This window comes from Notolabrus celidotus, chromosome 23 (assembly GCF_009762535.1).
Source record: "Notolabrus celidotus isolate fNotCel1 chromosome 23, fNotCel1.pri, whole genome shotgun sequence".
In the NCBI taxonomy this organism is placed as follows: domain Eukaryota; kingdom Metazoa; phylum Chordata; class Actinopteri; order Labriformes; family Labridae; genus Notolabrus; species Notolabrus celidotus.
Genome location: NC_048294.1, coordinates 7509884 through 7536333, shown reverse-complemented (window position 1 = coordinate 7536333; position 26450 = coordinate 7509884). Strand labels below are relative to the sequence as shown.

The 26450-nt window shown below is 40.8% G+C and overlaps 1 protein-coding gene across 2 annotated transcripts; it reads right to left on the bottom strand.

The window, feature by feature from the left end:
- Positions 1–4906: 4906 nt before the first annotated feature.
- gal3st3 (galactose-3-O-sulfotransferase 3) lies at positions 4907–26189 on the bottom strand. Of its 2 annotated transcripts, XM_034676172.1 has the most exons (3): positions 26185–26189; positions 14741–14843; positions 4907–11915 (listed from the first exon to the last, which is right to left on the bottom strand). In XM_034676172.1, exons 2-3 carry the CDS (start codon positions 14821–14823, stop codon positions 10586–10588), a joined length of 1413 nt encoding a protein of 470 aa, XP_034532063.1. In that variant the 5' UTR covers positions 14824–14843; positions 26185–26189; the 3' UTR covers positions 4907–10585. The 2 variants fall into 2 exon arrangements, with proteins under 2 accessions (XP_034532063.1, XP_034532062.1); XM_034676171.1 differs by lacking the exon at positions 26185–26189 and having other exon boundaries at positions 14741–14885.
- Positions 26190–26450: the final 261 nt, after the last annotated feature.

Sequence of the window (26450 nt, the reverse complement as noted above, 5' to 3'; positions counted from 1 at the left end):
ACAAAAAAACAAAAAGCAGATTACCCAAATAGCTAACACTTTTGTGACTCTTAGCTGCACTCTGTGCCAACCAGTAAATGCTAGCTACTTACAGAGTCTGCTAAGTTGATAGATATTTGTATATTTTGTTCAGTAAAACCTTGAGTTGTTTTGTGGTGTGGACACTTGCTTTCAATGCTGCATAACTTGAATAACACATTAGAGCCAAAGAACACCATGTCTCCACGGACAACATCACAAGACCGACAGGGTGGTTACTATGTGGACACTCGTTTGAATATCAGGCCATGTGCACTCACAACAAATTTCTCAGCCGGATAGAGAGCATTAAATAAGTTTAAATACATCTAATCTTGTACTAATGTTTGTTTGGACGTCCACACATGAAAACAAAGGCCTCTTGGACACAAACAAACTTCCCTCATAACACAAAACCAAAATGAGACCCCGGACACCAACGATGTAATTAACACAGAGGACACATTAAGTCCAAACACCCCGCCTCAGTGGAGCTCATTAATTCCATCACATGTTTCAACATGCCGAGCACATACTGTTCTGTTTAGCAAATTATTGGATAATTAATTTAAAAGTGCAGAAGTGGAACTCTGGGTAATTTGCAAGAACAGTACTGTCAAAGGTTAGCTCAAGTGCTCTGCCTTGATTGCACAATGATTGGGCTTTAAATGTCAGAGCCCTTTTCATCAACAGGAAGTGAATTTACATTATACAGAACAAAAAAATTGCACAAAATGATGTTTACACTTGAAGACTGATTCATGAATGTTGCCACAGAGTACATTCTGCCCTGTTGTAAACATTTCTCTTGAATCAAACTTCAGCTGACTGTCTCGACATCAGACACAGTTACAGATGTGCGTCTTTAACTGATCTCTGGGGCTGAAACAAGCAGAGTTGTGAGCACAGAAAATGGTGTTCAGCCTGGTTTAGATCACAAAAACCAGCTCTTGGCACTTCATCAGATTTCTACACTGCTTGTGTCTATTTTTCGGTGAATACAAATAAACACACACACTGTGAGTTATCTGGCTGTGGAGGCATGGCACTTCCTGGAATGAACGAAAGGCGTGGCCAAAGGTGAAAAGGACTTCAATGCTGAAGCCAGCTGAGTGGAGCAGACCATGGGCTCTGATGTCATGGGGGGGGGGTTAGGCTTAGTTAGTTTTACTTTGAATTCAGTTTAATTAAGGCTCCATTTTGTTTACCCCTTGAGTTAAACTTGGTTTGGCCCAACCACTATATAAGTTCCTTGTTTGTCTCATTGTTTGAGGTCTGTTTGTTCAGTTCACACCTTACATTTTGTTGTGTTAAATTGAGTTATGTGAAGTTCTTTTATAGGCCTAGTTCTTATAATTTTGGTTTTGTGAAAAAAAACAAAAACACTTTTCTTTAAAAATTACAACTTTGTCATGTGCCTTGGTCCCTAACACTACTCAAAGAAAATACAAAGATGGCCACCAAAGGAAATGTCTAAGAGATCAACACTCCCAGAAGTAAGTCAAAGAAGTCTGATAGTGCAATAGTGTTGTAGTGAGCTCCCTTGTCTTGTAGCTGCTACAACTACTACTATCTGTCTCACCACTATCATCTCTCTGTCTTCTTCTCCCCCTATCCCTCTATCCAACCCCAACTTGGTCAAGGCAGATGTCTGTCTAGCATGAGTCTGGTCCTGCTCAAGGAAGTTTGTCCTTGCCGCTGTAACTTGCTAAATGCTGCAAAGTGCTCTGCTCAGACTCCAGTGGCTACAGCTACTTCTATCCATCTCACCACTATCATCTCTCTGTCTTCATCTCCCTCAATCCCTCTATCCAACCCCAACTCAGTAAAGGTAGATGTCTGTCAAGCATGAGTCTGGTTCTCATGCTAGATAGAGGTCATCTTTTTTGAATTGGTGTGTATGTGGTTTCCGGTACTTCTGGAGCCAGCCTCAAGCGGATCCTTGATGAACTGCAGTTTTTAACACTTCCGCATTGGACTCATAATTTTAGACCGGAGGTTGCCGCTTGGAGAAGACATGCAGCAAATGGTTGTGGCTGGAAATCGAAGCAGCAACCTCTGTGACGAGGACTATAGCCGCTTTATTTGGGACGCATAGACAGCTAGGCCACCAGCACCCTGGTAATCTGCCTTTTAAGTACTGCACACTTATTTTTGATCTAATAAAGGAACCAGAGGGACAGTGTAGGGAACCCAAAATTGTGTACAACTCATCAAAAGATCATGTTAATCTGTACAGGTGTAACATCATCATCTGCGACCAATGATATTGTGAGTATTGTCTTTTCAGTGTGTTTGAAGTAACTGCGCAATATTATCTCATGGCACAAGTTTAAACCACTGCTAACCTTTGGTAGTTAATTGCTACTGTAGACAAAAGAAAGGTCAAAGAGTCCATCCTTCCAGTTAATGTGGTGATGAGAGTGTGATGTCTCATGTTAAACCTTCTCAGTCAGCTGTTTTTAAAATTAACTGGTAAGTTAATTGCTGCAGATCAGCACCGTATGGATCGTTGTGAAAGGCTGCAACGCTAAGTCTCGTCCACGTTTGGATCCGCTGTTGTGATAACGTAATATCAAGTACAAGATTTTAGAACATGACTTGTATTATTTGGTCATCCTAAAAAAATGTGCTGCTGGTGAATTTTGTCAAATATCAGACAAATACAGGAAAGAGAAACTGTAGGAAGTGGGACAGGACACTCTTTATACACACAGCAGGAAAGCTGTTTGTTCTCGTGCATGTGTGTGTGTGTGTGTGTGTGTGTGTTTGTGTGTGTAGGGGGGTTTTGGTTAACATAACAGACGCCATGTTGGAAAAGCTGACTCACCTAACTTTCAGTTGACCTAACTTCAGGCAAAGAGGTGGAGTGGAGGCGGGCCTTTAGCCTCCTCACAAACAGCTACAGTTCACCCGCCTGTGAGTCAAGTCAGCTGTGCCCCTGATTTTGCTTAATATCTTCAAAAGTAATGAGTTATGAAAAATTCACCCCTCGTACAGTGTGTGTGGATAGAGAAACAAGCTCTTCAGACTAAAATCATTTTATGCACCAGGCTGTGAACATGTTTCTGCTGTTTTTAGAACTTATGCATCAGCTTCATTTCTCATAGACGGAGGTTGCCGCTTGGTGGACACTCTTGAATAAGTTTGAGTTTGAGTTTAAGTTTAAGGGTATAGTGAAAGTAATAATAATAATAATAATAATAATAATAATAATAATAATAATACATTTTATTTTGGGCGCCTTTCAAGTCACCCAAGGTCACCTTACAGATAATAAAAACAGTCATCATTGAAACATCATAAAGACAAACAAACAAACAAACAAATGGAAAGAGTCATATATAAAAAAATTTTTAAAAAGTACTTTGTAGAACAACACGTCTTTTAGTTGTTCCTGAACATCTGTGCGTCAGTCATTTTTATATTTCTGCACAGACCAAAAGAGTTGTGGAGTGCAGGGCCAGCCCGTGGCAAAGGCAGTATAGGCAAATGCTTGGGGCACCATCCATTCAAATGGGCATCGCTTGCCCCCTAAATGAATGAGGAAGAAAATTGTAAGATAATAGAAAAAGTAATATCATTTATCCAATATAATTTGGGGTTAAATTGTGGAATGATGCCAGTATACATTTAAAAGCTTGTGATTCACTTTTAGTTTTAAAACTAATGGTTTGCACATCAGTTTTTGAAGTCTGTTAGTGTTCATGATTTTCTTGTTTTTGTTTTGTTTTGTTGTTTTCCTTACACTTTTGAAGCTTAGTTAGTTAGAAAATGTAGGCTAGGCTCAGATAAGCATTTTGCTTTTGCCTTTTCAGTCATCACTTAATACATGACTGTTGCTTTGTTTGAAGCGTCTGTACTGGGACAATTATTATGTTTATATAATGACTGAATTAATTATACTACTATTACATTATGTATTTTGAAATTGTATATTTTTCCCCTGCTAAATATCAGCGTTATTACCTTTTTATTAATGTTCTTTTGGAGGTATTTTTTATTTTAAATGAAGAAAACCTTTAAACATAAAACTGTATATCAGTTTTATTTAAGTATATATGTGATGTGATTGTTGGTGGAGTTGGGCACCATTTGAAATCTTGCCTAGGGCACCAAGTCAGTTAGAGCCGGCTCTGGTGGACTGCCTGTGCAGAGCCATGGCACTAGCGTGGCTGAAAAGTCATTGATATCATTGATATTTCATAATATTGTAGATTTATGTAAAATGTCCATAAGTTCATGCATTCATAAACATACGTTTCACATTTTTTATCAGAGGAAGAGGCTAGAGGAAAGAAATGATGAGAATTCTGCCTGGCACCTTGATTTACAATGCGTCATTTTCAGGGTTAAGTCCAGTTTTGCTTCTTTTCATCTTGTTATGATGATTTTCTTTCCTTTGATTATTGCTTATGGTAATAATTTGATTATATGGAGGGTAAAAGCAGCAGACAAAGGCGGCACAGTTGTGAAAAACTGGCGCCATTGAAGCCCCCCCTCAGTCTGGAGGGAGAGGTCAACGTGGCTTAGTGATTGCTTCAATCACAGCTGTATCAAACACACACCGCTTTGCATTCTGTTTTTGTGTTTCTGAGAAGCAATTTGTTCGTTCGTTTAGGCCGGCGAGCTGGACTGAGGTAATTTCAAACGACTGATTGCAGGCTCAAATCTGTGCTCCAGGTCTTCAGGGGAATACAAACCATTTAGGATCAGAATCTTAATTGACCCAACTGTCGCTGTGTTGCATAATGCTGCTGATTGTGCATGCGTGTGTGTGTGAGTGTGTGTCTCATCTTAATATTCAGAATAATTCAAGTCTGTGCATAACTGAATAAATCTGCATTGAAAGGAGACAGGGAAGAGACGAAAACATGTGCACCAGCAGTTGATTTGAATCAATTCAAACTTTATTCTTCACGTTCACAGTCCTTCATTACAAAGCTTTGGGGCCCCTAGCTCTGATTGTCATTAGGCGTTTCTTCAGCGCCCCGTTACCCACCCAAACTCTTCAAGTCAGTCACCCAAATGAAATAAAAGAAGGCTCATTCTTCTCAGTTCCCAAATAACAGAGGATCAGAATTGTGAGCAGATTAAAGAGGCAATGGAGGAAAATACAGTAAGAGAATTATAAATACGCCATTTCCACCGGATGATGGAGTCTCCTTTTTGCTGTTCAGTCCATTCAAACTCAAAGAAACCATCTCTTACTTTCTTTTAAAACAAAATAAAAAGACATTTTTTGTGAAGAAAGGAGGTGCATTGTATGAGAAGACGAAGAGTGTACCGTTTCCTCAGATCTCTTAGTCATTTCAAAGAAGAACTGCTGAAACTCGAGACATGACAGCAGGACCATTAGAGGAATTCACTCACAAGAAGCAGAAAAGTTGTACAATCAAAAGAGCACTTAAAGAGACTCACAGCCACGAAGAACAGACAAAAATGAAGAGTTACAGGAGGAGAGGTCCAAGCAGAATCTTTAACTAACTCCCAATCAGACATCTGATAAATACTGTTTCCCACACTGTTTAATTCATGTACCGTTGTTGGTCTACAAATGACCCATTATGCAAAAAAATACAGACATAATCTGTAACATAAACATTAAATCATATGACATAATCTTTGAAATGTTAAAGCTCCTGTGAGGATTTTTCAGCTGGTTTTGAAACCGCTAGAAATTTAACATTGCAACCTTTTTATGGCCGGACAAAAGCAAAAGAGACCTAAAGCAAAAAGACTGACGGTTTCTATCGTGTCATTTTAACGCCTGAAGCCACTTCAAGGGGGTAGGTGTCAGTTAAGGTGATTTACTCGAGGCGAATAAGACACTATTTTGAGGCTTTCCAAAGCAAATATTCATGATGAGTACCATAAGAGTGTTAAAAGACAGCAGGATGAGATTTACACTCATACAGGAGATTAGTGTTAAATAAGAGGTGTCATTTTGTCCACAGGGGGCGCCAAAATCAACATCAACCGAAATCCTCACTGGAGCTTTAAAACATCCCGCTTTCTCTCACTTTAACAGAGTTTTGTCTTGACATTTTCCCTTGTTATTTTAATACAAAACGTCCACTTTCCAAAGCGTCTAAGTCAAATGAATCAGATCAGAGCTCCAGCTGCCTTTACCCCGAAGAGGCCCCAGACTTTATAAAACGGCATCATGATTAAAACAGAAACTGTCACCTGATTACTTAACAGTGAAATTATTTTATAATCTGACTGTATTTGTTCCCATGATAGTACAATTCATGATCTTATTCTGTATTTTGAATATTGAACACTTAAGAAAAAACAAGGACAGACAAAAACATAAATTCAGTGTTATCTTTCAGCAGGTTAAAGCATTGTCGAAGCAGCAGCTTTATTTTAAACTGTTTAAAATGTGAACTTGTTAAAGGATAAGGCTTTTGATGTTTTACATTTCTCCATTTGAGGAAAAAAAAATCCCATGAAAAGACCAAAACCAACAGTGACTCTATCCATCTGGAAAGCACAGACTGTGTTGTCAAAGCCTAATGTAGAATAATGCGTGTGCTATTGACCACTACTGATGTTAAAAATAAATTAAAAATCAATAATGAAAAGCATGTCATTGTGTCACTCTGGTGCACTGGGAGCATATTCCATGATTACAATGAACTAGTGTGGAGTTTTATGTCATTTGAGTGGTAAATGAGTTTTCCATCTGCAGCTAACTGTAGTCCCTTTGTAACTTTGTGAAGAACTACAATGACCAGCTGGAACTTATTGAGCCTTTTTGAAATATGAACTTGTTAATATGTGATTTGTTTAGAGAGTTTGGAGAAGGAATTTTCACATTAAGTCGACTAAAGAATTAAAGATTGTCACCCTTGCTTGTCCTCACCTGGTCAGTTAATCAAATTATGAATACTTTTATTAATCTAGGTCCAAAATGTTGGTCATATGTTGCGTTTAAGCTGTAACACATACACCCGACGCTTGCCAGCGCTGTAGCTTCCATTGATTGGCTACTGCTGTACTGCCACATCGAAATCTAAAACAGGGATGCCCAAACTTTTCAGCCAGCGACGCCCAAAATGTAGGGGCCAAAGACTTGTGACCCCCACTGTCCCTCCAAGTGGTTAAAATTAGTTTATCTACATGCACATGTGGCTGTTTCCTGTTCTGCTGTGAGTTAACCTGCTACTACTGTCCTTTTCAGACAAGGGAAGATAAGGTGTCACTTTGTCCACAGGAGGCGCCAAAATCAACATCAACAGAAATGTCCTCACTGGCGCTTAAAACATCCTGCCTTTTCTCACTTTAACAAAGTTTTTTCTTGACATTTTCCCCTCAGATCAGAGCTCCCGTCAGTTACACAGCTGCCTCTGCCTGTTAGCTAACCCTAACTCTAACTTTAGGAATCATCTGGCAACAAAGAAAGGCAGAAAACTAATGAAACGTAGTTATTTGCAGGGTTTTATTTAAAATGTAACTATTTGTATCTATATTTTTACAATAATTGGTCAAATAAGCAAATTTAGATTATCTAAAAAAAAACTAAAAAAACTGGAAGACATCTAGCGAGGACATCTAGGTGTCTCACGATCCCCCACGCACATAGCAGATAGGTCTGGGCCAGAACTGGCGTCAAGCCGGCACTGCTGGCATGGCAAGTGGTATGTCAACCGGATGTGGACCAGGTCTGGCAATGATGGCATTGTATATATGATGGCATGCCACATCTGGCCCGATTGTGGCTTGGTTTATGTGGCCCAGATCTGTCCAATGCCACATCTGGGCTTATTAAGGTTGAGCTTGTGATTGAGCTGACTCATGTGTGGGCCGTCTCTGGCAAACTATATCTGGGCCACTTAAGGGCCGTCATTCTTTGCGGTAGGTTGGCCGAGTCTAAGTGTATTGTGGGCCAGAACCGGGCCAGACCAAGTTTGCTATGTGGGCAGGGGGTCCCACAATTTTGGAACCCCAGATCTAACAGGAAGTGACAAATAGCATCTCATAGCAGGGTGCAGTTAAAGTTGTATAAATATCTTAAACTGGCATATGATCAAGGACCATCCCTGTAAGGAGGTTGGAGGCTGGTGGTGCTAGCTCTGCTAACCTTAGTCACAATCTTACCCCAAACTTCCTGTGTTTAAATAAATACTGTTTTGACCGTTTTCTTGTTGTTTTCTTATCTTTAGGCTCGTCTCTCTGTCAGAATATAAGTTTTGCTTAAATCACTCACTTCCTCATTTGAAGCTGTGCTCAACAGAGATGTTGAGGAAGTCATTGGACTGGACTCATTGTTAGTTTGGTCTTTTCGTTTGGGATTTTCTTTGATATAGAAACCTCATCTAAAATATACGTTTTTAAATCAGTTTTACAATGTTACGTCAAATATATGAATATATGAATATCAATATAGGAAAACAATTAATTTACCCGCAAATAAATAAAAACAGCTGTGAATCTCGTGCTTCAAAAGCTGATGTTTTCCCGTCAAGTTCAGATTAGCAAATTTTGAATTTCCCTATCCCGAACAACAAAATCGTATCTCCTTGACTTGTGTCTGTTCTTCCTCCTGCTCTTGTCTCCCATCTGAGCAGCAGCAGTTTGTGGGTTTTTCATTATGGTAACCTACAGTGTGACAGACTCCCAACCACAAAAGCTCTGAGCGCTCAAACACTCAAGCACAGCTGACTGAAAGAGCAATTTTAAAGCGACTACTTCAATGTGCGGTTTTTCAGAAGTGGTTTTTGTAGATTTGCATTATGTAAAAACATATATAAATTAATAATTTATATCTTCTCTACATGCCTTGACCATCTGTGTTGCCTTAAGTGGTTTCCTGGACACATAAATGTCCACAGCAAAGAAGAGTGTTTATCCAGTGGTTCATGAAAAATAACAATTCAAAATACAGTAATGGGACTCTTCAGGTCCCGATAATAAATAATACATAGTTTTAATAAATCTCACACACTTTACATCCTTTTGTTGCCATGCCAACTTGGTCGGCCATGAAAAAATACAACATTCCTGGCCCACATACTCAGTGTCACACACACACACACACACATACATACATACACACACACAAACACACACAAATGTCCTTCCTCCACTTCTCCGTCACTGAGCAGTACCCTGCTGATCACTGGAAGAATGGAATAACATAAATGACACTTTAAATATGAGCAGAATGCATTAAACATGGATCACCGCTGAGATAAGTGATGATATTGTCAGTTCGTAGACAGCCCAGCCGGCCCACCAGCCTCGCAGGTTTTTCCAGCATCACTGCATACGCCGACGATTTTGCTTCGCTCACCTGTGATTCCAGGTTCTGACATGATTAGCATTGCCCAGTCCTTGCATTCTTTATGAAAATGTACCGACATGTAACCCAAGTGCACGGGCCATAGGAGCCCCATGAGGGAAGAGAGAATTAAATATTCAAACATTGCGACCCACAGGCTTCAAGTCTTTGTCCTGTCAAGCTGCTTTATGTTTTTGTTTGTGCCAATGTATGCAGTGTGGGGGGTTGCTGGTAGGTCATTAAACACATGCCTTTCATATAGAATGAAGGCCTGGGGATCGTATTGCAATAAAAACCCCAACATCCAGAAACCTCGCCTTCGCTGCGGGATGCAAAGAAGTGATCTGAGCTGGTGGTCCTAGGGGGGACTGTAAAGGAAGTGAGATGTTGGTGCAGCTCTCTGGGTTGAGAGGGGTGACCACAGGGCAGCAGCAGGGATCAGAGGATGCAGAGAGTGAACTAGAGAGGCTGAAGGGACACTGGCTTTATGAGTGCATCCAGTCTCTGAGTCTCAGCAGTAATGAGTATAGACTAACCCTCTGGACGAGGTGTTTTTCCTCGCTTTTAACCCCCCTCCCACTGTTTCTTCAGGCCTTTAGAGTTTCTAAGAGAAGAGTTGTTGATTGTGCAGTTGTATTAATGCTTAAAGGTGATCTCAGTGTCTGTCTGGCCTCCTAGGAGGCTCTTTAGAGGCCTGACAGCTGATCCCTTTATGTCATTATGTCTCTCTCAAGGACTTTTAATGGCATATGTAAGGGAGAGAGAACGAAAGAGAGCTCCAGATACAGAGAATGAAAGCAAGTAACGTGATACTTTACCAGTGTGATACACACAAAGCCCACTCTGTGCCTCACAATAGGCCCGATATCGCCACTTCCCTATTGAGTCCCTGTCCCATATAACAGATTTGCTTCAAAGGACCACTTTCACCTAAAACCTCTCCAATCCGTTTGCAGAGGAGTGCAATTGAGCCGAGTCCTAGTGTAGATTTCTCCAGCTCTTGTGTCTGCCAACTCTGATACTGTTTCACAGAGCAGAGAGGGGAGGGATTCAAGTTCAAGTCCCGAAATTACTAACCCCCCCTTCCCCTTCTTTCTCCTCATGTATTTTTTATCACAAACTGGCTGGGAGGAACAGGGGAGACATTGATTTCCAAAAGACACCCATGTTTCCAACGCCCCCCAACCTCCCAATCAAGCATCATCGTCTTAAGGGTCAGGATGGGTGGAACAATGCAGTCTATTGGGCACTCAGATTTTGTCTAAGTCTCTCTATTTTTCAGTCAGAGGCCTCGTTCTGTGAGGATTTGGGCCCTAACTTTGTGGTGGGATTTTGAGCCCCTTCAGCAGGCTTTGTGGTGGAGGTGGACCCTGTTCCTGATGCAGGGTTTGGGGCTGCTTGGGGAGCTTGGTTGCGCTGCCCTTGAGGATGCCGCAGCATGACTGTGCGTATAGGCTGCTGCGGGGGACGTGGCTGCTGTGGTGACCGGAGCTGGTAGCTTCGACGATAGCGCAGCAGTTGAGAGCGTAGGAGAACCCTTGTGTACTGGACTTCAGGCATGACTAGCTTGAGGCAGAGCTCCTGGGCCTGCGTTGAAAAGCCACGGCTGAGATTTGTTGGAAGGTCATAGCCCACAATGTCTACTTTTCCACTGGGCTTCCAGGGGCGGAGGTCCTTGTTCTTTATCTGCGTGGCAGAGCGTAAAAGGGGCATGCGTCCACCAAAGCAGCTTCTCATTAACCTTTCCTGGGCTTGCCTAAGGAGTCGAACTTCCCTCGCCACACAGGCAGGACCTAGAGCGGACAACTGGCGCCACAATGAGGCGTTGAAATGGTCGTAGAGACGTGCATCTATGGAATTCCAGGCACGGATCTTTGCAGAAAGGCCCGGTGTCAGGCTTCGCTTTGAGCTGGTCGTCCTCATGTTGAGCTTAACATATAAAATGTCATCCAGATCCCAAGACAGGAGGTGTCTAAGGAGAACCAGAGACTCGTCAAAATACTCAGCTATCATCACCAGTGAGAAAACTCGCTCTACCTCTGATAAAAAGGTCTGGGCATATGCAACATCTGTTGCAGGCCGATCCTTGTCTCCGCCCAGGTCAAATGTGACAGTGTTGCGTGCATACATTGAGTCCTTCTCATCTTGTCTGTAGTAGCGCCAAGGTTCCTCTAAGAAAGCCTCCAGGGATCCATTGGGGACCCTTTTGAAGCTCTGGCAGTACTGGTTGTAGTAACTGAACAAAGACTCAAACATGGACCCAGGCTCTCTGAGGATTGTAATGTATAGTGTATCGTTGGGCATCAGGCGCTGTAGCTCTGCCTTGTTGTACCGCATGTGGCTGGTGATGATGTTCGGTGGTACTGTATGCTGGTGTACAAAGTGAGAGGTAAAGGAGTGTGGGTAGCAGAACTGGTGGCTGCAGGCCTGCACCGGCAACGCCACCGTGACGTTGTTGCGCTCAGCGAAGCGGAAGAGCAGGTTCTGCATGGTGGAGCTGGCTGTTTTGTGGGTCTTGAGGAAGGCCACATTGGTGTGCTTCGGTTTCAGGCCCCACAGAGGGAGGGAACGGAGGCCTGGACAGCTGAGGTGGAAGGCCTCTATGGTCCTGGAGAGAGAAGAAGGAAATGGAATATTGAAACTTAATCTCTGTTAACTTCTGAAAGAGGACCACTTCCTCAGATAATATATTGACATTAGTGACGGTTTTGCAAAGAAATGGAAGAGGCTGATATGTTGGAGAGTATGAAAATGAAGGCAACAAAAAATTAATTTATGGGGAGCTAAAATGAGGAGCAGGGGGGCATATAATGAACAATGACCCAGCCGAAATACTACTTGTGAAATACTTGATTCTGATTGGTCTCGATTAAAATATTTAATTGCATGATTGTCCATAGTTAACTGGCGATTAATCTCAAATTGATCGCACATTTTTTAATCTGTTCTAAATGTACCTTAAAGGGATCATTTTCAAGTTTTTAATACTCTTATCAACATGGGAGTGGACAAATATGCTTGCCTTATGCAAATGCATGTTTATTATTATTGCAGCAATCCAAAACAATGATAAATACTGTCCAGAACAATCGCCACACAACATCAAAGGTACTGAATGCTCAAAAAATTTGCTGAAATTGACATTGAAATCTTAATTTTGCAGGGCACTATAAATGTTCATGAAAAGATGAGCTCAGGCTCTTTCTTTGCTCCATCTGAGCTCAGCTTGAGACACAAAACTGAGTCTGACAAAAACTATTAGATGAGGTTAGATTGAGACAATTGAGAGAGCGCCCTGATTTCTCCACCTGAGCTCAAAAGGAGTCACAAAACTTGAGAAATACCTGAGAATCATTTCAGATTTTGATGAGATCTCCTTTTGAACTGAAACTGAGACTAAGCTGAGACATAAGCTATAGTCTCATTTTGCTTTCAAACAGATCTCATTGTTGATCTCATAAATGAAACACTTTTGAGATCTCCTCTCTAAATTTCTTTTCCTATGGGATGCCTTGGTTTCTCCTGTGTTTATTCAGTATCAGTTATCCTTTGTTGTGTCCCTTGTGTGTTTTGTGATCCATGTCTCTTTTTGTACTTTCTGGTGTTTCTTAGTCTTGTCTTGTGATCTCTGGTTTTGTAGTTCTGAATCCCCTGTGTTTCCAGGTTAGTTCCTTTCTGCCCTTGTGTTTCCCTCCTTGTTGATTGACCTCATTAGTTTCACCTGTGTCCTGTGTTCCACACCTGTGCTAATTACTCTGTGTATTTAGTTCCTCTGTTTCCCCTGTATCTGTCCTCATGTTTCTGTGTTTCCTGTGTTTTTGTTCTAAAGTAAGTTTTGTTAAGTTCTTTATTTTTTAATCTGCATTTTTAGGTCCTCTTCTTCCTACTTTTCTCCACACAAAGTCCTCCTCACCTGGTCGGAATTCTAATTTGCAGAACTACCCAGTCACTAGACATTATTCCTCATTGATCATTTACTGAATTTAAGTGGAATTACATTTTAAAAGTATGTACTTAAAGCTCCTGTGAGGAAACATTTCGTTTGCCTTGATTTTGGCGCCCCCTGTGGACAAAGTGGAACCTCTATTGTTTTTTCTGATCTCATCCTGGTCATGTTTACGTTTCTTATTAAATATAACATCCTCCTGACTTAGAACAGCGAAACATATCACTCACTAGTCTGTAAGTTTCTACTGTAGAAAAGTTAAACATAGGCTGACACCTACCCTGAAAGCTGTAGGTCCGCTCCAACTCTCACCTCTTTTAAATCAAAGATTAAGACCTTTTTATTTGCCACTGCCTTTCTATCTTAGCTTATTTTAACTTGCTTAAAATGCTAAATTTTAAATCTACTTTTAATATATTTCAAATTTTCCTTTTCTTTTCTATGTTTCATCATATTTGTCTTTTTAATTTTGCTCTTTTATGCTTGTCTGAATGTTTCCAATGCTTTTAATGTTTTAATGTAAAGCACATTGAGTTGTCCTCATGTATGAAATGCGCTATACAAATAAAGTTGCCTTGCCTTACCCCATGGTTGCGCTTACAAACATTAAAAATGACTATATAGAAATAATCATTGTTGTTGCTGACGGTCTTGTGTGCTTCGTAGGTTATACGAAAGCATCAGAATTAATTTCAGTCTGTTTGAAAACTAGTTAAAAGCTTCTCACAGGAGCTTTAAAAAGTTATCTTTTAAAGAATTTAGACTTTTAAAGGGATATTTCACAGCCTAGTTAAATTGAACACTGTATAATCCAGTCTGTGTTCAGTGTTGAAAGAGTTTTGTCACATGCACATCATTAGTTTGATCATTTTTAATGGATTTATCTCAACATGATGGTAGTACTGATTTCAGCCATTGGTCCCAGCCCAAATTTCTGCATGCGCATCAGGTATGAATGAATCATACACGTTACTTTTACAGCATAAAAACTAAGTTTAAGCAGTATGAGTGTAGTCTAGTAAGGATGAATATTAATGACGCAATGTCGCCATAACAAAGGATGTTATGATAAAATCCCAGGAAAGTTCAATCCTACAGAGAATGGATGCATATATATTGACTCCTCTGCAGTATTACAGCGTGTAGCCTCACAGCAGATGACCGGATATTGAGAAAATGTGAAAAAATGTAGAGACTAGAAAGATAGGGGGGTTGAGCAATAACATTAAACTAACAGAGGCAGTAAAAACAGGAATTGGAAAAAAGTTTTATGAGAAAATGTAGAAAGTTGAAAAGTGTTGGAGAGCTGAATATAGGGCTGACAATGCCTAACAATGCCTTTTATACGATCCCTCTACTTTTATAATTGGTCCCTTGAGATGTATAACAATGCTTCAACACTCACGGTCTTCATATCTTATATAAAAATTAACAGCATATGGACTCAGAGAGGGATCATCTGTGCAAGGTGTGTTTCGATCACTCACCAGCTTAAGTGGCCCCCATGGTGCAGCAGAAGACTGACGGTACTGATGGCGACACAGATCAGGAATATCTTCTTCTGCGACATCTCGCTCTGCTTCACTGGAGCTGTGAACAGAGGTGGAAGAGGAGAAGATGAAGAGTGCATCAGTAAAAAGGTGGGGCAGAAGAGCACCAGAACGAGGGCAGCAGGAGGTTTTAACGAGAAAGTGAAAATGAAGACGAGGTGGAAGGAGAACCAGCAGCAAAAGGCGGAAACACGAGGAAAGGGTCACGGTGAGAAAAGATAAAAGGAAGCCGAAATGAGGAGCTGGAGGACAGGAAGAAAAAAGGAAACAAAGAAGAAGAGACACAGTGAGGAGGATTTATCCAGTAAATAATGGAGGGATCCATTAGTGAGAAAGAAGGTGGTGATGCTTGGCTTTTGTCACTCTGTAATAACACAGTGAATGATACCTTCATTACCTTCCACAGCTGTAACAGTCACATTCACTTTCACACTATTTTATATTCTCTTGGCTCAAACCCTGCACAGATGGCGCCACACATTAAGTCCTGTCAGTAATGAGCGACGCTCGTATGTGAAAACCAACAACACTTCCCAGTGAGAGTCCTCTGTCGTCACTTGACCCGCACTTACCAAAACTCTACGACAGCCATGGAACCTGGGAACAAGTCCAAGCCTCTCTCGATGGTATCTCACTTGCGGGACAATGGCAGACATCTCTGTCCTTGATTACACCGTCCGCACACATGCCAACAGTCATGACAGTCAGCTCACGTTACTTAAGGCAGCAGAATTAAACCATGTAGGCTTTTAGCCAAGTTACGGTGGGCGAGCATGGGTGCATCAATTTCGAGCATGGATGGCCCCAGCTGGGAGCTGCTGACCGCAGCTGTGTTCCTGCCGCCCACTCTGGTAATCGGCATCATTAAATCATCTACTGTACAAAGAAGACTATTGAAATCTGTAATCTTGGGTTAGATTTGTGTAATCTGCTTTCAAATCAAACACGGCTGAATTATTTATTTTTAGGGCAGCGACTCACTGTTACTTCTTTTTCTATTCATCTCTCATTTCTTGACAGCAGCAGCAGACAAGATGATTGAAAGGGCCTTAAATTGTTGATCAAGCATGTAATTTGTTTTGTCTATGCAAGACCAGTGCAATTTAACATTTTCAGCACCTGACACACTCAGTGTCAACTGTTTTTACTCGCTTCTCTTGCAGTGCTACAGGGGCGTGTCCAGAACTTTTTGACCGGGGTGGCCTAACTGAGGCCCTCACATAGGCAGGGGTGGCCAGTGCATTTACAAATAAATAACATTTACCCTTTCTGTCTTCACAACCAACGTTCATTAAAGTTCTAAACAGTTGTTACATTCCTTTTGACTTCAAAAGAAAAACATGACAAAGTGGCATACATCTTCTAAGTTTGATTCTTTAAGGACTTACAAAAGATGTTTTTTCAAAGTCACATTTGAGGGCACTAATAAAGAAATCTACTGTCAGCCTTTTAACTCATCCCAAATTATAGATTTTAATAGAAACCCCACCTCTGACAAGGCAAACAGCCAATCATAGTTTAGGATTTCAAGGGGTGCCAGTGCCACCCTTGGCCACCCCTCAGAACACGGAACTGCAGTGCTATCATCTGTTAATAGTTCAACTTTTAGGACTTTGCTATTTTCATCAATGTCACTTCTCCATCACAAACCAATCCAAGTCTAGAAGGGGCGGGACTTCTGATACCAGCTTTGTTAACAGTAATAATGGAGGTCAGTATGGAGGACATACTAATCATACTTGTACACAAGGTACAATTTCCAGGTCTAGAGCTGCTGCTAATAGTATGACATGATTTCTATCAATTGTTACATTTTCCTTCAAATTCCATCAAATCAAAGCAAAAAAGAAAAGCACATAGAGCATTTTAAAATAGTCTTTATGGTCACCACTTAGGTCGTGGGTCAACTTTTGTAACTTAGAAACAGTAAGCACCAGTGAGAAGCATGCTGTCATTGAGGTTGTGGACACTGCTAATGAAATAATGCAGCTGGTGGAGACAGGCCCTTAAAGCTCATAAATAGGCATGAGATGAGACATTATTTTAATTGCTGATTATAAAACAATGGTAGAATTAAATCAGCCTTTGGTGATAACTAATATCAAGATGTTTTTCACATAATTATTAGTAATTCAGTTGAAAACCTGGCAGCTGACCTCACTGGAGATCTGAATAGAAACACAACGACTGGCTTTTATTTTTGCGATTCCAAAAACAATGGAACAGCAGGGATTGAGATGCTTCAGTGGTTTAGCTCAGTAGGAATGTGCGTAAGTCACACTTGTGCAGGCACACACAAAATCACAAACACATGAGCGTCCCCTCTTTAATTGAAGCACAGATTGCTGTGGATACAGTTGAGTGAGTTTGATACAAGTTAATTGTTTTCGGTGTCACTACAAAGTATGCTGATGGTCTAACCACGTCTGCAACTTGTGGTTTGATGGGTTTTTCCAGAGTTGGATTTTTATTCCGGTCTCTAATCTTATCAGTTATTAAATCAGCCTTTATATAAACCTGAGGGGTCACTGAGGGTCAGACTTTATTTATGGGAATCTAAGGCGTAGATTCAACCCAGGAGTATAAACCAGGATTTACACGTAGACTTTTTTCCTGCATGCAAGCAATGTCCTCTTGAACCCTTGCATACCATTCTCTAAGCACTACAAACAAAAACCAGAACACTTCTGGTCCAGGGCCCACTTATTCTTACTTGTTGATGTATTCTTTATTAATTCACGTCATAAAAATAACAGGAAATTCAATCTGCTACAGCACTCGTCCAGTAATTTGAGTGTTTGAAGCAGCTCACCCAGCAAGACCTTGAACAACAGAGTTTGGCTCTGAGTGCTTGTTGAGTTCCTCTATCAGTGTGGGTTTTTTTTTTATATATCACATGCCAAAATTGTTTTCTGCAACAGGAACATATCTGCTTTTAAAGAAAGTTCTTGTGAGGTTCAGCACAACTGAATCATGGGAAAATGTTCCATTGTTCTCATAAATAAATAAAGCGTTTTCTTCTAAAAAAACATGACCGCCTTGCTCCCTTTACATTTACAGTTTTGTCTGGACACAGTGTGCAGAAGTGGAGAGCGCTTCAAGTGTAGGAGAAGCTATTTGTAGCATGAAAGAATAACCTCCAGTGGCTTCAGTCTGGAAAATCCATCGCATTTAACACGACACCTTAATGTGTCTGCCATGGTTCCTGTTTTATCTCCTACACCAGGCCTGAGCGGAGTGTTTTCATGTCCTGTATGTGCTCCTTCTTTACTTTTATCACCCGGCTTTCTTACTGATCTTCTGGTTGTGTAAGATGCTTGATTCTGATTGATCAAAACCCCTTGACAACGGTTATTAACTTTCACTGACATGAGCAACACCTGAGGCAAACTGATCACAAATCATGACAAATCAATCCGCGGAAAGAGTTCCGGCACATATTTCTTCTCCTTGTTGACACAATAGACCAGGGCAATTCAATTAAGTATTTGGTCAGACCGGATTTTCAGACTAAGGACATGAGCTGAGCTGGACAGTGAGCAAAGTTAACCATTTAAACGAAAAACAAATAGATAAGATAACAAACACACTGGATTTCTATTAACTTATTGCCACATCCAAAAGGGCATAAACACAATAAAAGAGCAGTACTTGTCATATTTAGTAAAAGCTGTTTTTCTTGCCGGACCCGAGTCACAATCACTCGGCAGTTGCTTTCGGGCCACTCGAGGGTCACCCAACTAACTATGAGCGACCCCTGGTCTAACCCCCCAAAGATGGTGGTTAGGTGCGCTCTCCATCAGCACCATGATTTTATGTGACCCCCATAGGAAAAATTTGAAATAGTAGTTACTTTTATTGAAAAATTGCAGTTAATGTCTTCTCTGTAATTTCTTCACTTTGCAAAGTCATTCCGCGGGCCGGATTGGAACCTCTGGCGGGCGTGTTTTGGCCCGCGGGCCACATGTTTGACACCCCTGGGTTAGACAGAGTCCTGAGGAAATGCTACATTCAAATTCATGCTAGTTTTCCGTGACTACCAAACCCCAGCTTTAAGTTAGTAGCTGGGTAATAAGCAGGATAATGTATGGTTAGCAGGTAGTTATGAGAAATAGAACCCCTTCAGGGTGAGACAAGACTCTTGACAAGACCCTTGTCTCACCCTGTCGGGATTCTATTTCCCATAACTACCTGCTAACCACACATTTCCCCTTACTTAATGAGCTGACATGCAGGAGGAGATCCAAGCCACAGTGAAACATTTTCACATTTTCAACTCAGCAGCTAAAGTGTCAGATACGTCTGAATTAAGCAAAAGAAGGAACAGCTGTTTGATTTTATTGACAACGAAGAATCCCCAAATGTGTAGTTAGACTTCAGAAAGTAAAGCTGGTGTTAAAACAAACACATGTATGCAAAGGCCCCCAACAACACCCTCTTCACAGTCCTTAAAAAACACTTGCAAGAGTTAGAACAGGTTGAACTTTTCATTACTGCCCTAAGAAATGTCAACTTCTCCAGGGTTGGTCAATTACATTCAGTTACAGCGGCCTCTTCAGCTGGAGGTGAGGCCTGATTTGCATTGGAAAATGTCAGTAATACCTGTTTTGAATGAAATTATCCAGATTCAGAGAGGAGAGGGATGCAGAGAAAAGTAGCAGAGATGCAGGAGCTGGTTAGACTTGAATGAGTGTGTGTATGTGTGTGTATGTGTGTGTGTGTGCTTTCATAGAGGGGATGGAGGTGGATCATATGTCACATAGAGTTAATAAGAAAGGGATTTAAGTGGCTTTCAGCGGACAGACTCGACCTCTCGTCTCATCTGCTGCTATCTCCTCCTCCCTCCTCTCTCCTCCTCCTCCTCCTCCTCTCTCCACCTCTGCACCAACACTCCGGCCTCTTTAATTACACCGGTGTGATTAGGTTTCTCTTACGATGGCTGCAGATATTAGGGCACAGTGAAAGGAAACCAGATCCGTCTGTTAGCAAGACGATGGTTCAGAAAAAGGAGACGGACAGGAGACAAAGATATCTTCTCTGTGTATTGATTTAAAGATTAAACGAGGGATAATCCACAAGGAGGTGTTTGTTTTAAAGGATTTCGACACATGACGTGAAGGTAAAGAACCACCTGATGTGTAGCGGGTTTTAACTAATCCGCTAATGCAGGCTTCAGAGTGGATTATCCGTTTTACACTGTGGTCACTCGCCAAAGATTTCAATTCACTGGTTTATTCATGAACGTCTCTGAGGCAGAGGTGGAGGAGGGAGAAGTTGGAGGAGGGTCATCATGACTGAGCCAGAGGAAATGTGCTTTTAAGTGTGTTAAGAGTTAAACAAGGTCAGATTAGAGACTGAACTAATCGATCTTTTAATGGAGTATCAGCTTTTAGTTGTTTTTCTTTTTGATTGTGGCCAAAAATATATGCAACATATTTTTAGAGTATTCAAGCTGCAAATGACCTCAGAATTAGAAGTTTGACAACAATCTTCAAACACTTGTTTACACTTGTTTTTGGGCTTTTTTGCTTTTATTGGGTAGGAAAGCTGGAGCTAGGCAGGAAACGTGGGGAGAAGAGAGAGGGGGAAGACATGCAGCCAATGGTGGAGGCCAGGAGTTGAACCTGCGACTGCTGCAACAAGGACTACAGCCTCTGTACATGGGGCACCTGCTTAGACTGCTAGGCCAACAGGGCCCCCAAACACCACAAATTTGGGTTATAAATGTTACATTTTGTGTTCTTTTTCCAAGATGTTTTGTTGTGTACCTTAACCACCCACCCCCTCCCCCAACCCCCCACCAGTGTTGTGTCCAGTGTTGTGGTGTCTCCTATTATATTGTATTTTTTCTATTCTATGTCTGTGTATGTCTTGTCTTATGTCTCTGTGTACTTGCACTTTTGAAAAATCTAAATAACCCCCCCCCCCAAAAACCCAAAACATTTTGTGGTTTAAGAATACACTTTGTTCATAATTTTTTAATTCAGAGTCCTGAGGAAATGCTACATTCAAATTCATGCTAGTTTTCCATGACTACCAACCCTAGCTTTAATATTTGTCATTAGGGATGAGGATCAATTAAGGTTCCATATTTTCTTCAAACTTAAAAGTCAACATTTGAGTGTATCAGTTCTGCCATCAAGTCCTGTGGGTCCAGTGACGTAATGTTTCATTTCAAGTCAAGTCACGCTGTTTCAATCAAATCACTGATGCACAAACACACATTGTTTGTCCAATGATGTTATTAAATTAAATGGAACTGCCAGCCAGCAGGTATAAAACCACAAAGTGAAGGAGTCTGGTTGTTAGTTGTTTTTGAGGACATGCAAAGAGGGCTAAAGTTTGGCAACATTATCCCAAAGCAGAAGATAAAGAGGAAGCAATACTGAATATATGATACAATAAAATTAAATTACAAGGGAGGGACAATGACCTCCCTGATCAAGAGCATTAGCACTGTCCGTCATTTAATCCACAATGAAGTTCCTCCAACTGTATTAGGGTTCAAAAATGGATCAACGCCTATTAAAGGCAGTCAGCAGACTGCAGTCCATTAAAGCTGCAAAGTTTCCTGTCTTTGCCTTCGTTTTCCAAAGCCACCGCTGCCCTCCACTCAAACTGTCAGCCCCAACACCTCCTCAGCATCCACCTGCAGACTCTGACTATAGCAGGTTTGACATATTGTCACAAAAATCCCCAGTTTCTACATTTAAAGTGAATCTGCACACAGTGGTGGGACTCAAAGCCAATATGCCAATCACAAACAATGTTCTGCTGCTGCTGCTGCTGCAAAGTTTAAACTAACACTATGAGTTCACTGGACTGTTACCTCTGCAAGACTGTCATCATCCTCCGTCACTCATAGCAGCCGTGGTTTGCGCACTTAGGGCCCAATCTACTAAAGGAAGTTCATATTTAGTCCAACTCATGATCCAGGACACAAGAGTTGACCAAGATTCATGTATCTTGAGTGTTTTCTTCAGTATGAGATGAACTCTATTACCTTATACCTTGCAATTGCTCCAGTTTGAGTTTAAATTCTCGCACTGTTCAGGAGTAATGGCTTTTTGTTCACTTAAAGTTCAGAATTTGAGTCTATTCGTGAGCACTGATGTGCTTTCTGCTAGTCTGCGTGTGGCTGCAGCTGTGTGCAAACACAATGTGACTTAAGATGGAAATGTGTGAGGGAATTATTCTTAAATCCACCTTTAAATCTCCCTGCAGGCAGTCTCTACATTATTTCCCCTGCACTTATTTTCCTTCTGTCTCTTCCAACCTTTGCCTCCATCTCTCCCAGCGGTCTCTTTTTTTCTCTCTCTCTCTCCTGCAGCTGCAGTGTGAAAATGTGCTATCTTCAAAATGTCAGCCGCTATGAATCAATAAAAAGAAAATAAAAGTTTTGAAGTAGTTTTGTCTCCCTGCAAAGTTTAAAGTCAGAGTGAGTCTCACAGAGGCTCTGCAGAGATACAAGAGTGAGACATTAAGACTGAATTACAATTCAAAGACACACAACACACACAACACACAACGCACGCAGAGAGGAGGATTTTAACTCAGACAAATCAAACATAACCTACATGATTGAGGGACCAAAATACTTTAGTCTCCTCATGTATACTTAAACAGGTACACACAAACACGCACACATATTGCCTTGATACATTTCTCTCACACACAAGCACACACAAGCACACACAAGCACACACAAGCACACACACACACGCACGCACACGCACGCACGCAGGCACACACACATACACCCACACACCAACAGACAAACCAAACATGGACTACAAAATCCAGGAACAAAAAAGTAGTCCTTACATGTACACTTAAACAGGTACACACAAAACACACACATATTATCCTGATAAAACACACACACACACACACACACACACACACACACACACACACACACACACACACACACACACACACACACACACACACACCCACATCCACACAGACAGACAAACCGAACATGGACTACAAAAAACGGAACAAAAATGTAGTCCTATGTAGTCTCTCTACCCCCCAGAAACAAACACACATTGAAAAACTGAGCATGCACTACAAGGTCCAGGAACAACATATAGTCCCCACATACACTTAAAGAAGCATACACAAATGTCAACAACACACACCCCCTGCACAACACACTCACACCAACACCCACAGACAAACTACACACACAGTCTAACACACAGGAGCTGAAACTAGTCAAAAAATTAAAATGCTACCACACACACAAACACACACACATCAATGCATAACATCCGGGAACCATGACACTAGTCCCCATATGTACTCTTAAACAGGTACACTGGTACCCCTCCATCACATACCCCCTTACACACAAGAAGAAGGTATGTCATACACACACCACAAGATCCCAGTAAAAATAAATAAAAGTGGTCCCCATGTGTACACTTAAACAGGTACACTCACGTATTTAATCCTCCCCCACACACACCCACAATAAATCAAACTAAAGATACTATGGTACCTGCATGTACGCTTAAACAAGCACACACAGATGTTCAGCACACACACTTTCTCCTCAGACACATTCCCTTAAGACACACACGCACGTACACACGCACACACACACAGCTGACTGCGACTTAACGAGCGTAAGAAGGAAGCCTCATGCTTACTCCTCTGAGGAGAACAGCAGCTGTTACGCTATATGATCTTGTCATCTGTACTGATCTCAGATGGTGACCTTTGACCTCTCCTGAGGATCATCATACCTCAACTCATCTGTAAGGTTCAGTGAAACACACACATCCACAGACACGCACCAACTCCTGGACTTTTAGCTCTCCAACAAAGGCTATCTGATTTTTTTTTTCCAGCTATACATAAAATAGCTAGCATACCAAGCTATGACATGTGATAGCTCATGCACATATGCTAGCTCCCCCCCCCCCTTTTCCCTCTTGCACACATGAACAAACACACACACACACATGGCCAGCTGTTCAGGGCCCAGCCACCACAGAGATGACCAGTAGTCTGGCCATCAGCAACAGGAAGACTGTTGCTGTGGGAAACCAAGGGCAAAGCCTGATGTTGCATGTAACAATGTGGATGGACACACACATACACACGAACACACAATCAGCTTACAGGCCTGAGGGCTAATTTATATTAGTGCTGCTGCTGACCTTCAATAACAATGTGGAAAATTCTGGTTCTAGAAATTCGCTAGCAAGCAAGTCATCCTTAGTTAAGATGCTATACAAGCAAAGCTAAATTATGTCCTGAATATGAGCTTCAGTAAAAATCAGAAGCATGTTTGTCACAGCATCTCAGTAGTTCCACCACAGTTACCAAAAAATGATGACATGGTAGCTCCCTAAATGAGAAGCCAAAGCATTTAGAGCTCCCCCTGCTGACTGGCCATAAAGCCCGCCTCCTCCATTGTAACACCTAATTGTACAGATGTAACAGGTTTGTTCTGTTTATGACACTAAGTACAGAAAAGATAACACTCTTTTTATCTTGTTTATTATTAATGCTTTCTTTAGTCGTATGCAGGGCTGCTTGAGCCTCTAATCTTTGTTTTAGTCCTAGATTAAAGTCATAGAAATAGTCTGCTGGGTTCTTATTCACTCTTGGAGAATGTTCAGATATTGTGCTTGATAAATTATGATTTTGGAGCCAACTAAACCAAATGTCTGAGAATTAATAGTATAAAGTAAAATAACAATAAAAAAGGGGCAAGGACGGATTTATGACGAATAAACACATACAATAAAATACTAGAAGAATTAAATGTAATCCAAAAATATGTGTTCGCTCAATGAGTTTGAGGAATATGCAGCTTTTTAAAATGCTAAAAATAAGATTAAAGTTTCTGTGAAAGTCACTCTACACAGTGGTAATTTGACAAACTGAAAATGCTAGGTTTGGGAATCGGAAAGAATCTCGCAATATCATACGTATCATAGAACGTGCACTACCAGTCAAAAGTTTGGAAACACCTTCTCATTCAACGATATTTATTTATTTGAATTATTTGAAACACTGTAGATTAATACCAAATACATCAAAACTATGAAAGAAAATATATGTGTAATTATCTAATTAACAAAAAAGTGTTAAATAAACCAGAATATGTTTTATATTTTAGATTCTGTAAAGTAGCCCCCTTTTTCCTTCATGACAGCTTTGCACACTCTTGGTATTCTCTCAGTCTGCTTCATGAAGTGATCTCCTGGAATGGTTTCTAATTAACATGAGTCTTGTCAAGAGTTCATTTGTAGAATGACTTGCCTTCTTAATGTGTTTGAGACCATCAGTTGTGTTGTTCAGAGGTAGGGTTAGTACACAATGGATGGCCTTATTTGACTACTGTTGTAATCCAGATTATGGCAAAACCAGATTATTTCATAATTTTGATGTCTTCAGTATTAATCTACAATGTTGAAAATAATTAAAATAAATAAAAACCATTGAATGAGAAGGTGTTTCCAAACTTTTGACTGGTAGTGTATATGTTTCTCAAACATGGTTCCCTTCATTATAGATAGTTTTAATGCTGATGTATGCACACGAGTACATTTGTTTGTTTCTTTTGCCTCTTTAATGTAAGTAAAAATTAAACCTTCTTCCACATTTGCATTATCATACATTTTAGTCAAGCTTCAATGCCTCTACTTCACTTCCAATGTTGAAACTTGACAGCATCCCCTCCTCTGCAGAGTTCAACCCAGAGTTAATGCTGGGACACCAACTTTCTAAACATGTTTTTTAAAGCCCTGATTTATCTGATTTCTTGCTTCACAAAATCCTAAATACCACCCACCCACGGTTAGTAATCTGATGACGAAACGATTAAAAGTCATAAACATGTCCACTGTAACACAAGGCTAACTGATAAGAATCTGTTGCCTGCGAGCATGATCTGACATTTTTAAAGATATCAGTGATTCCTCTTATGTCATCAAGGAGTCTCCTGAGGACATAACTCTTCTTGGGATGAGTAACGAGACTGCACATAAAATCCGCCTTCATATCGGATTCCCACCGCTGTTGACTCCTCAAACAATTCAACACTAATGTGTTGTTCCAAAAATAATGAATGCCTCTTAAAATCCAAGCAAATTCAATCTCTTCTACTAGTACAACTCTGTCACAGTTCTGTGCTTGGCACACAATGAAGTCAAATGGAAGCTGTTTTTGCCACTTAAAAATGTGATAGTCATCCTGCTACAAAAATGGCAAAGGTATTTCCCCTGAAAGCAACCAAAAAAGCAGTTTTAACATTGACTACGTCTTCTAAATGACAAAAAGGGAAGTTCCTGCAACATCTTCACTACCTGATTCAACATCATTATTGCCCACTTTCCCAGCCCAGGCTTGTTACTCACGATAATTCAAAGAAAAACCTTGTTGACCGTTTTCATTGGAAAAACAGTGAAATAGCCTTTTGATTATTCAAAGTCATGCTTCCAGAAGGACACATTGATGTTGTGTTTTTAATAATGACAAAACCAATGTCTGTAAATAAAGATGGACTAAGTGTGCCTACCTCTTTCTATCATACAAAATTGAAGCCTGGTGATGTTTTTCAAAGCCCTGTCCACATGTATTTGGTTATTTTTGCAAATCAAGTATTTTCTCTGTATTGTGGCCT